The 14,284-nt window shown below is 56.4% G+C and overlaps 4 protein-coding genes across 4 annotated transcripts; 2 read left to right on the top strand and 2 right to left on the bottom strand.

Moving 5' to 3' along the window:
• The first annotated feature begins 21 nt into the window (after positions 1-21).
• On the top strand, positions 22-4,106 carry ACRALDRAFT_2050398 (uncharacterized protein). Its single transcript, XM_071021582.1, has 2 exons — positions 22-2,060; positions 2,131-4,106. The coding sequence occupies exons 1-2, from the start codon at positions 132-134 to the stop codon at positions 3,859-3,861; spliced, it is 3,660 nt and encodes a 1,219-aa protein (XP_070878976.1). The 5' UTR covers positions 22-131; the 3' UTR covers positions 3,862-4,106.
• Positions 4,107-4,421: 315 nt separating this feature from the next.
• On the top strand, positions 4,422-6,726 carry ACRALDRAFT_1046680 (uncharacterized protein; the record flags this gene model as incomplete). The annotated part of the gene is made up of 7 exons (XM_071015464.1): positions 4,422-4,698; positions 4,824-5,180; positions 5,281-5,390; positions 5,477-5,742; positions 5,807-6,242; positions 6,325-6,536; positions 6,607-6,726. Exons 1-7 carry the CDS (start codon positions 4,511-4,513, stop codon positions 6,724-6,726), a joined length of 1,689 nt encoding a protein of 562 aa, XP_070878975.1. The 5' UTR covers positions 4,422-4,510.
• Positions 6,727-7,170: 444 nt separating this feature from the next.
• ACRALDRAFT_1026364 (uncharacterized protein) lies at positions 7,171-8,921 on the bottom strand (the record flags this gene model as incomplete). Its single annotated transcript, XM_071014791.1, has 4 exons — positions 7,171-7,336; positions 7,412-7,836; positions 7,906-8,615; positions 8,675-8,921. 4 exons carry the CDS (start codon positions 8,919-8,921, stop codon positions 7,171-7,173), a joined length of 1,548 nt encoding a protein of 515 aa, XP_070878974.1.
• A 1,793-nt stretch (positions 8,922-10,714) lies between these two features.
• Positions 10,715-13,665, bottom strand: ACRALDRAFT_1046684 (uncharacterized protein). Its single transcript, XM_071015465.1, has 9 exons — positions 13,287-13,665; positions 13,152-13,218; positions 12,604-12,967; positions 12,454-12,578; positions 12,319-12,385; positions 12,193-12,249; positions 11,446-12,107; positions 11,137-11,334; positions 10,715-11,069 (listed from the first exon to the last, which is right to left on the bottom strand). Exons 1-9 carry the CDS (start codon positions 13,294-13,296, stop codon positions 10,829-10,831), a joined length of 1,791 nt encoding a protein of 596 aa, XP_070878973.1. The 5' UTR covers positions 13,297-13,665; the 3' UTR covers positions 10,715-10,828.
• Positions 13,666-14,284: the final 619 nt, after the last annotated feature.

Here is a 14,284-nt window from a genome sequence, read left to right as displayed (position 1 = left end):
CTCGACGGCCCTTGCAGAATGCTGCAATGCGTGCTCGCTTCACCATACCCGGAATCTCTCCCCCGACAATCGGCATATGCATAATCAAAAAGGGCTGAGCTTGTGTCAAATGTCGAGAAGTCTGTGAAATCATGAACGAATTACAGCCACAGGGAACCCGCCAGAGCGGCATCCCTCGACCATCCCGCCTCCCTCAGCCCAGGTCGACGGGTTCATCCTCTACAATACCCTCCTCCTCTATCCCTAGGACATCCTCTCTCCGCCATGCTCCTTCTAGAGACAACCTCTCCGGGTCGCTACCAAGGCAACGCCTTCGGACCACACCGTCGCGAGATCAATTGACCAGGCCGACGGTGCGCACCACAACGAGTTCAACCGGCAACGTTCGAAACATCTCGAGCTCGCGAAGGAATGCTCCGGAGATGACTACCGTTAGATCGAGCTCTGCGAGACCGGCGAGCAGGACCTTGGCTTCTTCCACTTCCATTCGCAAGCCATCTCCATCGATGGCAGGCTCTATGTCCATTCCGACTACATCTTCCGGCCCCTCCGAGAAGTCGACCTTTATACCAGTGACTTCCTCCCCCCCGACAAGGCACGTCTCCTCGTCTGCGAGTGCCTCAAACCAATCTCCCATCGAGTCCCAACTACAACTGGGCACCGCCGAGACCGTTGTGGCATACGATACCCGTCCAGCCAGATCGGCCAAGTCCAGACCTTCGCTTGCCGAACGCACCATGGAAACACTCTCTCAGATACCCTCTTCTCCCGCTCTGTCCAAGAAGACATCGTCCTTTTTTGATCCCGACGGTTCGAGACGACCCAGATCACGAGCCGAGAGCAACGCCTCCAGACCGGGCTCGAGCTATGCATCCGATGCGTCATCGTTTATGCGACCGGTCTCTCGTGGTCGAAGCCGCCCAGGCTCGAGTTCGGGCCCTGACGAGGGTGTGCCCGCCTTTCGAGCATCCACGAATACCTTCAGGCGTCCAATGGCCACAATAGAGGGGACACCCTCGCGGCGGACATCGGGAATCGCCTCTCTCAGGACGCCCTCGGTCAAAGCCACCCCCCGTCCTGCTACCGCTACTTCTGCCAGGTTCTCCGCCTCCACCACGAGACGGGACGACGCTCGAAGCCCTAGTCCGGCGACGACCACACGGCCCAGCGGAATCGCTACCCCGTCCAAAGCACCCTCGGCCACCTTCGGCGCTCGGCCTTCAAAGCCCAGGGCTTCCCTGAACGGACTGTTCAGGAAACCATCTCTCCCTTCCATTGACCAGCCTGCGGCAGCCCAGTCTCCCATGGTTCAATCGTCCCTGAAAACCGTACCCAGACCCGCCACAGCAGCGACGACGTCAAGACGCGTCAGTAGTGCCCGGACGCCAGCGAAACCCCCCGTGAAGAAGCCGACCGAAAAAGCCGCAGAAGCGCCGCCGGAGACCTCCAACCTCAAATCGTCAGCGGCACTGCGGGAACAGATTGCCAAAGCAAAGGCAGCGAAACGTGCTGCCGTCGCTCGCCAGGCGTCTACTACGCCGCAGCTCGAACTAGACGCCGATTCAACGCTTCCTGTACAAGAAGAATACCGCTGGCGGCCGCCCAAGTCGCCCATCGTGCCCTCGGACAACAGCTTCGACTTTGGGATTGCCATGACCGACGACCCGTTCAACACCAAGAGAAGCGACAAGCCGGCGGAAACGATTCTGCGCCAGCGGCTGGCCGACGCTCGTACGTCGGGGAGGCTGAACATCGCCGCCCTGGGGTTCAAGACGGTCCCGTTGGATGTGCTCAAGATGTACGACGCCGACATGATGGGCACGTACGACGGGAGCTGGGCCGAGAGCGTTGACGTGAGCAAGTTTGTGGCGGCCGACAACGAGTTTGAAGAGATTGACGATGCCATCTTCCCGGACGTCACGCCTGAGGAGCTGGACGCGGACGAGGACGGCAAGGGCAACATCTTTGCTGGGCTCGAGATGATGGACTTGCACGGAAACAAGCTCATTTCCCTCCCCGTGGGCCTGAGACAGCTCCGGCTGCTCACCTCCCTTAATTTGGTACGTTCGCCCCGTTGCCTCTGCCGAGAGAGTTTCTTCTTCTTCTTCTTCCGGGGCTAACAGACCAAAGTCCTCCAACCGCCTGGCCAATAACTGCCTGGAAGTCATCTCGCAGATCTCGTCTCTCCGTGACCTCAAGCTATCCAATAATCTCCTCTACGGCCCGCTTGACCCTTGCATTTCCAATCTGCAGCATCTCGAAATCCTCAACATTCATGGTAACAATGTGTCGTCTCTGCCTGTCAATATCGGGAACCTAGATCGCCTCCGCATCTTGGACATTAGCGACAACAGCATCGAGTGCCTGCCTTTCGCCAGTTTGGCCAGGGTTCCTCTCCTCGAGCTATGGGCCAAGAAGAACAAGCTGACGGGCACGCTTGTTGAAGATGGCGTGGGTGTGCTCCCCAAACTCCAGTCGCTGGACGTGTCGTGCAACCAAGTTACCCATCTTGTTTCGCCGGGGTCCACGATCCACCTCCCCGCCCTCCACCAGCTCTTCCTCTCCATGAACAGGCTACAGGCTCTACCCGACGTCAGCTCCTGGACAAGCTTGGTGACCTTGACGGCGGACGAGAACAGCATCTCGTCGTTCCCGGACGGCCTTTTCAGCCTTGATAAGCTGAAGCACGTCGACGTCTCGGCCAACGACATCAAGGTCGTGCCGCCCGAGATTGCAACCATGGACAGCCTCTCCAGCCTCCGGCTCAGCGGCAACCCCCTGCGCGAGAAAAAGCTGGTGTCCGCCACGACGGAAGACTTGAAGGAAATCCTGTCGGCCCGGCTGGAGCCGCCACCGTCTTACTACGATGCGACGGCCACGTCTCAGGCAATTGCCCCCCAGCCGGTCCAAGATGTGAAAGCGGAAGAGAAGCGGGACGGGGGAGCAACGGAAGAGAAACCACGGGAGTGTACACAAGACGAAGACATTCGAGAGGACACGCCCCAAGACAACAAATCGACTCCTGCACCCATTCCCACGGCCGATGACGCTGAACAAGACAGCCGGTCAGACATGGACGACTTTGCCACGCCGCCGACGTCGGCGCCGCACACTCCCGCGCGATCCCGTTCCCATACAGTCTCGAGCCAGACGTGGCCAGTCAAGGTCGGTGGTCTATTGGACCGTTCCCACACGGGCTCGGCGTCGCTCCACCCCGTCGTGTGCTCCAAGGTGGCGGCGGCGACCAAGGTGTACGAGGTGCAGCTCCACCATAACCTCTTCACGGGGCTACCCGAGTCGCTGTCGTTCTTCGCCGAGACGCTGTCGGTGCTCTCGCTGGCGCACAACAAGCTGGTGGGCGAGACGTACCTGACGGAAGAGCTCGAGCTGCCGGCGCTCCGCGAGCTGAACCTCTCGGGCAACCACATGACGAGCCTGGCGCCGCTGACGACGTACCTGCTGTCCCCGCGCCTGGAGAAGCTGGACGTGTCGGTGAACCGCATCACGGCGCTCCCCGGCGACCTCCGGACGGCGTTCCCGCAGCTCGTGGTCCTCCTGGCGGCGAACAACCACATCATGGACCTCGACCCGGACACCATCAAGGGCATGCAGGTCGTCGACGTGGCGAACAACGACATTGCGCACTTGAACCCCAAGCTGGGCCTCCTCGGGGGCAGCGGCGGGCTGAAGAGGCTCGATGTGGCGGGGAACCGGTTCCGGATCCCGCGGTGGAACGTCCTCGAGCGGGGGACGGATGCTACGTTACGGTGGCTTCGAGGCCGCGTGCCCGTGGCGGAGATGGCGAGCTGGAAGGAGAGTCAGGCTGAGAATGGTGAGTATTCCGACTCGGACGTGGATTGAGATGGGTCTGGCGGACCTGGCGCCCTAGATGTCATGGTGGGTGGTTTGGCTTTTTCTTCTTCTTCTTCTCTTTACTTTCCGCTCTTCCCTCCTTATCCCATTGTCTCGGAGCGAGATGGCATGTCTATACTTATACCCTTCTGCGACTAGACCTGGCCGATGATGGTCCATGGTTCATGATCTTTTTCTTCCTTCTCGCCATGGGTTCTTGATATACTATACAATTATAATAAAGTAGATTGATGGGGAGATTCGATGTTGAAGCCCGGCAACATGCCGCGAATTTTATTAATTTATTAGGAACGAGAAGAGACGACATCGTGAGCCATCCCGTGTCAACTAAGATCCCAAAAATACATCGCGGCCATTACACGTGGTAGGACGGAGGGACGCAACTAAAATCTCGGCAGACCGGGCCGAGACGGAGCCGGTGGCGGCGAGTCAGGGGCCCGAGACGCCATACACCCTTGTCTCTTTTCTCTTCTTTTTCCTTCTGTTGGTTGCCGCCCCTCAATCTGAGTCTTTCACTCCATCCAAACCCCGTCCCCTCCCCTTTTTTTGTTGTTAATTCTCCGCCGTACCGCACTGGCTCTCACCGACCGGACACTAAGGGGTAGTCTCACCGATAGCCGACCGATGGCGATGAACCATGACCGCCACCACTGAGAGAACACCACTTTTGGGATCCCGGTCCCCTGGGGATGGATCGCTGCCGCTCAAACCCCGCTGCTTATCGTCGCGCGCAACGAGGGCATGGGCGTCGGTTTTCTCGCCGGCCAACCGCATCCTCATGGCGGGGTTTCTTGTGTCCCTGACGTTGGGCCTCACTCAGGTCCCGTATGTTTTATGTCCCCTTTACTATCCACCGCCCACATTCTCAAGGACACGGCCTTGAATCTCCTGTCACTCAATGCACTCAATCTGACATCTTCTTTGTCTTCTCTTTTGCTAACGACTCCCAGGATCATCTACGTCTTCCGAATCATGACATGCGACGCCTTCTATGCCGACGCCGACGCCAATGCCAACTCCCCCTCCTCACCAGACCGCTGCGCCCGGCGCGAAATAGACGCCGCTACCGCCTCGCAGGTTTCTCTCCTCGGCATGTCCACCTCCGTCTGCGGCATCGTCAACCTGTTCATCTGCGGCGCCTTGATCCATCGCGTCGGCACGCGCTGGGCTTTCGTATGCCAGACCGGCCTGCTCGGCGTGCGCGTCGCGTGTCAGATCATGGCCGTCTCTGTGGGCGGGAAGAACGGGATCATCTTGATGCAGGCGACGCAGCTGGTGGGTATTATTGGTGGACCTCGTGGGTATATGTGAGTTGTGTCTTTGGGCCCTTCCCCCTTTTTTGTTTCCCATGGCGAGAGAGTTGCTGTGGTTCAAGACATACAGGCTGACTTGAGGAACCAATTCAAGGCTAGTGCTGAACACAGCTGTGGCTGAAGTTGTCGAGAGGAGGCGACATACGGCCGTGTTTGGAAAGCTCCAAGGTGCATTGATGATGGGCACTGCTGGCGGTTATCTTCGTATGTATTTCTTCCTCTCCTTTGCCACTTGTCCCCCTTTGTATTGGCTTCGTCCTCTTCCGTCACTTGCTGACGTCCTGGCGTAGTCGGAGGAATCTTGGGAGACGCCGGTATTCAAATGCCCTTCGTCACAGCCGTGGGCTTCTTCATCGTGGCAACCATCTATGGCGCCATCTTCATGCCGACGCCTCCAGCAACAAAGGGAGATTCGGCCGACGAGTCTCATAAAGCACCGGCCGGGTTCCTCGCACCCATAAAGGTGCTTGTACCGCCCCGGCTCCGCTTGGAATCCGGCAAGGTGGTGAGACACTACGGCCTAGTCTTCCTGTCCCTTGGCGTCTTCTTTGGAGTGGTGAGTAAAAAGGGGCGACCAAATCTTTGACAGAGCCTCTCGCTAACTATAACGTGTTACATAGTTCGCCACAGGATACGCCCCGATCTTGATTCAGATGTACGCAACATCCAGATTCAGATTCGGCACCACCGAAAACGGCATCCTAATGTCAGGCAACTCCCTGATACGCGGCGTCTTTTTGATGTTCATCTTTCCCAAGCTTATCGATATCGGTCGGAGCTGGTTCGCATCGTCTTCTGGATCTACCACGAAGCGTGCAAACCCCGAGGGGGAACCGTTGATACGGGAAGAAAGGGAAACCCTGCCGACGAACCCGGACGAATTGGAACCACCGGCTCCCGGGTTGGTACATTCGGAAGAGTCCACGAAACCGGCGTCAGAGGAAGAGGACGACGATAGCACTTTCGATTTGTCGTTCCTACGCTGGAGCTTGGTGGTCGATGGGATCGTCACATCCATCTCGGCCTGGGCGACAGAAGGGTGGCATATGTATCTCGGTGAGTGCAGCCCCCTATTCTTCTTCTTTCTTCAAGTTTGAATTTATTCTCTTTTTGTGCTTCCAGACTGACCTCTTGCCAGCGGCCTTCCTCCTCCCCTTCGCCTCCGGTTCCGCCCCTGCTGCCAAGGGTGTCATCACCGAGATGTGCCCCCCTTACCTCCGCCAAGATGCGTTGAGTGCCATCACCCTCGTGGAAAGCGCCGCTACCCTGACTACCCAGGGTCTCTTTGGCCTCATCTATGCCGCGTTATCCACCATTGGACACGCCAATCTGACTTTCTTTTGCAACGGGGTAAGTATAAGAACATCCCTGTCTCTTCCTGCGGTGCACATATTTTATCGCAAACGGCTGACAGAACCAGGGGCTCGCAGTAGTTGCTGTATGTATTCTATCCCTTGCGCATTATCCCCCGGCCAACAGCACACGAGTGGAAGATTCAGCAGATGACGACAGAAACGACGAAAGCGATGGAAATCCATGAGGTGTGTATTCTGGCTGGTGAGTCTTCTCCCAAGTCCAAGATTCACTTATAGACAGTGGATGTTTCTCACGAATAGGCTATTCTTCCCGCACTCTGTCGGGTGAGTTGTCCCATTCCTGGATGGAGTTGACTGCTTTGTGGCGGCGGATTATATACTAGGTAGAGTTAATACCAAATCATTTAGTAGCATTCCTTGCTTCTTTGGCCTGCCGAAGCCGACTCTCAGATCAAGGGTGGACAGGTCCAGTCCGGCCATAGCCCTGCACAAAGGGGTTACACCCATCCTGCCTACGTCTAATGATGACATCCAGCTTGTAAGGTTAGGAAATGCTTTATTGGGTATAACTAAATCATAGACACCTGATGGTAGGTAGTGCCGCCGGACGTTCATCATGCATGATTACAGAAAGCTCAGAGCAGTCTCAACAACTCGAGACAACCAAATTATGAAATGGCAATATGGACCGCAATCGCCCCCTTCTTCGACTGGGGTACGACCAGGTCATGGTCATACCTAAGATTCTCAATAGTCGTCTCGTGAAGCCGTGCTCTCGGAAGGACGCGAAAGGCCATGAGAGCCGTCATGAGATAGATCTCGCAGTAGGCCAAGCTGGACAAGCGAAGAGTGTTAGCACATGCATCCAGCACGGCCCAAAAGCCAGCCACAGGAAAGGACAGGACACACTTTTCACCAATACACGACCTGCTGCCCTTCCCAAAGGAGATCAACATTCTCTGCAGGCTATAGTTGGGCTTGCCGTCGACCAGCCAGCGTTCAGGGATAAACTCGTCCGGGTTCGGGAAGAGCTCGGTGTTCCAATGGTTGATCATAGAGGTCATGCCGATAGCAGTGCCGCGGGGGATCACCCATTCGGTCTGGCCGTCTCCGCTCTTGTACACCAGGTCCTCGTCGCGGGCGACACGGGCCGACCGGTGTGCGATGCCGGGCATCATGCGCAACGACTCGTGTATAACAGCCCACAGGTAGGGACGCTTTTCGAGTTCAGTCCACTTGAGATGCTCCGGGTCCATACCTTGCAGGTCTTCCATCAGTTTCGCGTACGTCTGTGGTTGGGCGAGGAGGTAGTAGGTGAGCAGGGTCAGGATGGCCTGGATGGATGGTATGTTAGTTATGTTGGGAAAGGAACGAGGAAAGAAACGAGAGGCGAACGAACGTACAGTAGTAGTCTCAGTTCCGGCAAACAAAAAGAGAGCACCCTCGCCGGAAAGCCGGTACATGGTCTTCTCCGACTCGGGCAATGTTTTGCACGCCCTCAGCTCGGCGAAGACCCTGCCATTGACGGGATTATCTAGCGCAGCCTGTATATATTTCGGGATGGTGACGTTCATGAGGTGCATGACCGTCTTGACATCCTCGCCCAAGTAGTCGGAGAACAGCGGCAGGACGTTGGCCAGCTTACGGGCCCAGGCATTATGGCGCAGCATGTAGGAGCTGCGGATGAACGGCCTGGTCCAAGTCGCAAAGTTGGGCTCCCAGCCTTCCTGCGCGACGTAACCCAGGGGCTCGCCAAAGGCGTACTGCGACATGACGTCGGCCGCGAAACAGTTATACGCCTCAGTGACGTTGAAGGGTTCCTTCCCGGCGCACCGCAGCATCTTATTGACGACCATCTCGGCAAACTCGCGCACCTCGTCCTCGAGCTTGAACATCTGCTGCCGCGAGAAGAAGCGCGATATGGCGTTCTTGCGAAGGCGGTGCAGCTCGTGGCTGACGGTCGACAGGACCGATTCGGACACGGGACCCGTGGTGCCTACGTTGAGCTGGTGTTGCCACCTGTCCCGTACGCGGCCTGAGCCGGCGTAGATCTCGTTGGCAAAGTGAGGGTCGGAACAGTGAAGCTCGTCCGGGTTGATTCGGACGATGGGCCCTGAGGGAACGTTCATTTCCCATCCTTCACTCGCACCGTTATAGAGAAGGAATACTCACCATGCTTCTCGTGCATCTTGCGGATCTTGTTGCTATATTGCCCAACGAGAATCCAATCGTAGTAGGCCTCGTAGGCATACGTCGCGGCCGCCATTCTGGGGCCGGGGAACCGGTAGAGGGGATGGAATGGCGAGATGTTGTACAGGATCATCAGGATGCGGTAGACCACCCAGGCACCGGCGACATAAAGCACCGCCATGGGGGAGAGGATGGCCTCGTTGGCTTGCCGGAGGCTGTTCACACTCATGACTGAGATTGAATCCATGCTGGGCATATACACATGCATTGTAGGCTATGTTGGGTTCGAAAAGTCTCTGCCTGTATGGGGTAGAGAATAGAGGACGAGGACGGGACTGAGACGACTCCTTAACACCTCGCTTTTATGTGGCTTCTAACAGTTCAACCATCTTCACACGACACGTTTGCCGCTCCACTCTCTCGAGTCCCATCTTATCCATTGTCAGCAGAATTGGGCAGTGTGCGTTTGGTGTCTCCTTGCCTCTTACGGAGGGAGATCCATTGTAGCAAACGTCTTAGTTGCCTCTTCGGCCGCTCCCTCGCATTAGGCTCCGGTTTCCCCGTCCTTTGTTGCTCCTGAAAGCCGCGAGCTGAGTGGACATGGAGGAGCTGTCGGGCTCCAAGCCTCCAAGTTTTGCCGTGTGTGGTAAAGCCTCGCGCCTCCAGATTCCGGGAGATTGGAACAGACTTCCAACATGCATGGATAGTACGGACAATGTTGGCACGGGTTTGCTTTAAAAAGACTGTGGTGCTGGTAAGTAGAAACTTGAACAACGCAGAACGAGATTTCATGTGATATGTAGATAACATGAAGGGTCTCGTCATGGGGGTTGGGGGCCAGAATCCTCTGGTCCCATGACCCATCACCTGACTGCGCCTTAAATAGACTCCTGAGGTGATAGCGACGCATGATGCATGCTGCAGCTGCATGATGCTCGTGGACTTCACGTAATCCAGCCTCTTTTCTCCTCTACCTTGGAAAATCGGGCGAGACTGGAAGTGAGGTGTTCGTTTGATCGGCCGAGGGACACGTAGGAAAGGGAGAGACGTGGAGAAAAGAGAGAAAAGAACATAAAAAAAAAAGAGGGGAGGTTACGCATGGCATTACTTACACGCCATACAGGACTGAGGAGGGATCACACCACGATGCATTACACTTTACAGCTAATACCAGATGCACGTCTTCCTGTAACATTGGCGCCGTTCTCTTGACCTCCTCAGAAGCCATGGGTTTTCTTCGTGGCGGTGAAGCTGTCAAGGGTGGTTATGAGAGAGAGAGCAGTGGAGGATGGCTTCGAGTCCGACGAGTCGCGACTCAATCGTCAACCCCGTGCTGCAAACGGTCAGGTCGATCGATAAGAAAAACCCTCCTTGCCACACCGAAGCCACACATCACACCGCCCCTCTCTTATGCGAGCCGCCTTCGTGTAGAAGGTGGAGTGAGACACAGACTTGCAAAACAAACTCTTTACTGTCGTCACTCCGGTGGTCCTGTGACAGTTGCCGCCCGGTCTCCCTTGCAGGGGTGGTGGATGGAAGAAAGCAAACTGCATCAACCATCAGCTATTGGACAAGAAAAGGGCTTCCCGCCCGCCAGCTGTCACATCGTCACATCCTATCACGACCATTTTACAGGAGAAGGGGAGGAGGAGGGAGAAAAGAGAGTAGATCTGAGGTCATGGGAGCCTTCGGTTCGCCTAACTTGTTATTCCCCCTCACTTCATAAGTAGTTCAAGGAGCCGCTGCTGAAGTTTTAGGTTCCTGCAGTAGCATGAGACAATCGGTGCCGAGGATGGCGCGTTTTGCCTGGGGTACCCGGGTACTTTGACCGGACCTTCGGGTCACCGAGCGGCCTCGGACTCGGACTCGCGGCTAGTCTCGGCCCCGCTTGTACAGCGAACCCCCGAGGTATTGTTTCCTCCGGGGCCTAGCAGTCCCGCAAAACGGCCGGAGGTCAAAGGTACTTACTGTACGTACTCGGGGTACGCCCATAAACAGACACCTCCTATAAAAAAGAGCTGCCCACGGGCCAGACAGGACTATTGTAAATCGGTAAGACCATCATTTGGCAAACTCCATCTAACTAGCCACCACTACAGTTCTACTACTATCGTACAGCCAAGACGAAAGGAACCATCACAACTTGGCTTTGCCCGCCATGATCCCATCCCAGTCCTGTTCTCTAAACGGGACATACGTCCGGCCCTTGCCCGACTTTTCAATCCAGAGAAGGTCGTCCGTCTGTACCTTCCTCGGATCCACGCCGTCTCTCTTCAGGGGCACTTTGTTCTGTTTGTTGTTGTGCGATGCGGTCTGGTCGTTGAGGATGCGGAGGAAGATAGGCATTGCATACTTGGGCAGTTTGGAACGGGCGTGCCTTGGGTGAAAGAAACCTGTCAGGCTGGCGTTTCAAGAAAAGAGGCAGAAGGCAGGCGAGGACTTACTGTAGGAGACCTGCATAGTCAAACTTGTCGCGGACAGAAGGGTCGAGGTGGAGGGCAGCGGCGCCTGCCTTGCCGTCGTGGCCGGGCAGTTCGACGCCGTAGACCACCGCTTCGTGCACTCCTGGATAGGAGCCCAGCACCTGCGCCACCTCGGCTGTCGATACGTTCTCGCCTTTCCAGCGGAATGTGTCGCCCAGTCTGACTGGAGTCAGTTTACTCGAGATCCTTCCAAGGAGGTATGACGACAAGCAGAAAGAGGAGGAATTGAGAAAACAAAAAGAAAAGAAAAAAGGAAGGGTGACGACTAACCGGTCGAGGAAGAACCACCTCCCATCAGCATCCATCCTCATCGCGTCGCCGGTCCGGTAATAACAGTCCCCCTTCTTGAGCACATCCCGGATATACTTCTTTTCCGTAGCCTTCTCGTCCCCATAATACCCAGGGAAAGGCCTCTCGCCAGGCATGACGACCAACACCTCGCCTCCCACCTGGTGGGGAGACCGGACCACGAGCCCGGTCCTCTCATCACGCAGCACCTCGCCGGTGTCGGGATCCACGGCGGCGAAGACATACTGGTTCCTGTAGCGCCAGCGAAGCAACAAGCCGTGGTGCCCGACGGCGTGGGCGAGGAAATCGCCGCGCGAGAGGTTCCGCAAGGCCAGGGGGCCCTCGGTGGAGTTGTAAAACTCGCCGAGGGTGTCGATGCCGAAGCGGGCCTGGAAGCGAGTCCAGACGTCCGGGCGGCAGCCGTTTCCGTAGGCGGCGCGGGCCGTGTGCGACTTGTCGTCCGGGGACGGCGGGGCGGCGAGGAGGTACCGGAGGGTTTCGCCCACGTAGAGGAACCAGGTGGCCTGGGAGGCGCGGATGTCGGGCCAGAAGTTCGAGGCGCTGAATTTGGGGGCTATGCAGACGGTTGAGCCGCAGAGGATTTGAGACATCATGGTGATGCCTCCTGTGCCGTGGTAAAATGGCTGAGAGGCCGAGTCAGTACCGGTTGAGTCGGGTGACTCTGCGAGTGAAAGGAAGGGGGATCGGGGATTCGTGCGAGGAACTGACCATGCAAACGTAGCAACGCTCATTCTTTGGGCCGACTGGGTGAAGCCCGAGCTCATTCTATGGGGAGGATGTTCAGTAAGGTTCCTACCTAGGAGAATATAAAGCGAGGGGCGAAAGTCGACTCACCGAGCGGATCAGTCCGAACGAAGCTGCTATGGGAAGAATGCAAGCTTTCGGCATACCAGTTGTGCCACTGTCCGATGGGTGAGCGGAGTTCTTACCATGGGTCAGATTAAAGGGGAAGATTGCGAGGCGACTCACCTGGTGTAAAACAAGGCCATGGGATCCCCCGGCGTCAACCCGTTGCGCAGCGAATCCTCCGGGGCGGCGGTGCTCATTCGGCTAATCTCGTCCCTGATATCGCACAGGTGCAGGGTCATCACCCCCTTGACTCTGGAGTTCACCCTGCACGTCGGCCACCCTCTTCAAAAGGTCCTCGTTCCCGTCCCCGTCGACGAGGATGAGTTTCGCACCGCTAGTCCGAATACAGCCGAGCAGGGCCTCGCCGGCGAGGTTGTGGTTGATCATGGCCGGCGCAGCGCCAATGGCGAGGAGACCCAGCCAGGCGAAGATGTAGTCGGCCGAGTTTTGCATGCACACGGCCACAAAATCGCCCCGATGGACGCCCCTGGCGAGGAAGAAGTGGGCGTAGCGGTGGCATTGGGTTAGCACGTCCGACCAGGTGTAGGAGCCGGTGCGGGTCCAGACGGGCTTCGGCGTTGGGGTTGCGGGCGGCGGAGGCGGCGAAGGTGTAGTAGGGGGAGACGCGGTCTTTCTTTACTATAAGCGGGTTGTTAGTCGACATGAGTTTCGGTTACCGGAGCCGCCGCCGTCCAAGGAAGGGTAAACGGCCGGGCGAAGAAGGCCTTGTGGCGCAAAGACGTCAAGGTGCTGGCTGGGGGCCTTTACCTGCGGTTGATCTGAAGTTGAGAATGGCTCGATTGGCGCGGATGGTCGACATGTCTTTCGAAAGGTGATATTTCGCGTCGAGGTACGCCAGGCCTGTGGCCAAAGCTGCTGCGGTTGCTGTAGGGGTCCCGGTCAGCAGGGTCGTACTAACGTTTTTCCTTGGGTGGTTACCGGCTCGAGCATACTCAATGCCATGACTGCGAATGAATCGTTGCAGTTTTCGACCGTGGTTAGTTGGAGGGACCGATGTTGATCTTGGTTGATAGCTCGAGCCTCGGAGCTATATCATGATGCGCGAAGCTTGGATGTTGCAAGTCGGGACGGACGGAGGGCCAGAGCGTGATCTTGTTCTCCTCAGGAGCGAAGGAATGAGGGAAGAAGCGAATGGCGTTAAGGGTGGACGTGGTATCTTTCGTAGTTGCCGAGGTTCGTGTCGTTTCAGTCGTTATCCAAGAGCTTGGATTCCAGGATTCCCACCTGGATTGAGTGAGGCACCGAGTACCTTAAAAGAGAGTACTTTGTAGAAGCTACCGTGACCTAAATTAGACCCAGCACTAATTACCCCGCGTAACGGCCTCGATCCCGTGTGGAGTTGAGACGTCTGGGGTTATAGTCCGGCATATACAGTCGGGAACAGTGAATGGGGAACCTGTCGGTAATCAGAAAGAAAATACATCTGGACGCTTGAACCCCCATAAGGCGGTGGGGCTCACAGGGGGTTAGGTATTTCTTTCTTGGCGTTGACCGTATTGACGACTAGCTTACGTGATGGGAAAATTGTGGATACAGTACCTAATAGTGGGGACGAAGTCTCGGAGATACCTCGTCCTCAAGGTATCCTCCCTTCCAAAGTTCCATCACAGCTTCAAAAGTCCAGTAAGTACGTTGTACCGTATAAAAATTTATAACTGATCGACGAGGTACCTATCATTTCCTTCATGTCTCATCTTATATGTCTTCTACCTTGTCGCAACTTCCTCACAGCCTACAGGTACCAATGTCTAGAGTATGTCCCTGGCAGCCTGGCCTACCCTGATGATCTCCTATATTTACTCATTACTTCCTCGCACTTGCTATGCCCATCTACCGACTTTGAATGACCAAAAGTCCCACCGACCTTTTCTTGTCCCGATGACACACTCCCATCGCCACGGCCCCGAACTGCTTGTCCATCAATTCATCA

The sequence above is a fragment of the Sodiomyces alcalophilus genome (assembly GCF_042370955.1).
Source record: "Sodiomyces alcalophilus JCM 7366 unplaced genomic scaffold ACRALscaffold_1, whole genome shotgun sequence".
Taxonomy (NCBI): Eukaryota; Fungi; Ascomycota; class Sordariomycetes; order Glomerellales; family Plectosphaerellaceae; genus Sodiomyces; species Sodiomyces alcalophilus.
Note: the sequence above shows the minus strand (reverse complement) of the source record. Positions and strands in the feature narration are given on the sequence as shown.

What these genes read in the sequence shown, in the direction of transcription:
- ACRALDRAFT_2050398 (XM_071021582.1), top strand. Translation starts at nt 132, where the DNA reads ATGAACGAATTACAGCCACAGGGAACCCGCCAGAGCGGCATCCCTCGA. An exon ending in TGCTCACCTCCCTTAATTTG is followed by an intron (nt 2,061 to 2,130) that starts GTACGTTCGCCC and finishes AACAGACCAAAG; the next exon opens with TCCTCCAACCGCCTGGCCAA.
- ACRALDRAFT_1046684 (XM_071015465.1), bottom strand. An exon ending in TATCACCTTTCGAAAGACAT is followed by an intron (nt 12,968 to 13,151) that starts GTCGACCATCCG and finishes CTTATAGTAAAG; the next exon opens with AAAGACCGCGTCTCCCCCTA. An exon ending in CGTTCGGACTGATCCGCTCG is followed by an intron (nt 12,250 to 12,318) that starts GTGAGTCGACTT and finishes TCCTCCCCATAG; the next exon opens with AATGAGCTCGGGCTTCACCC.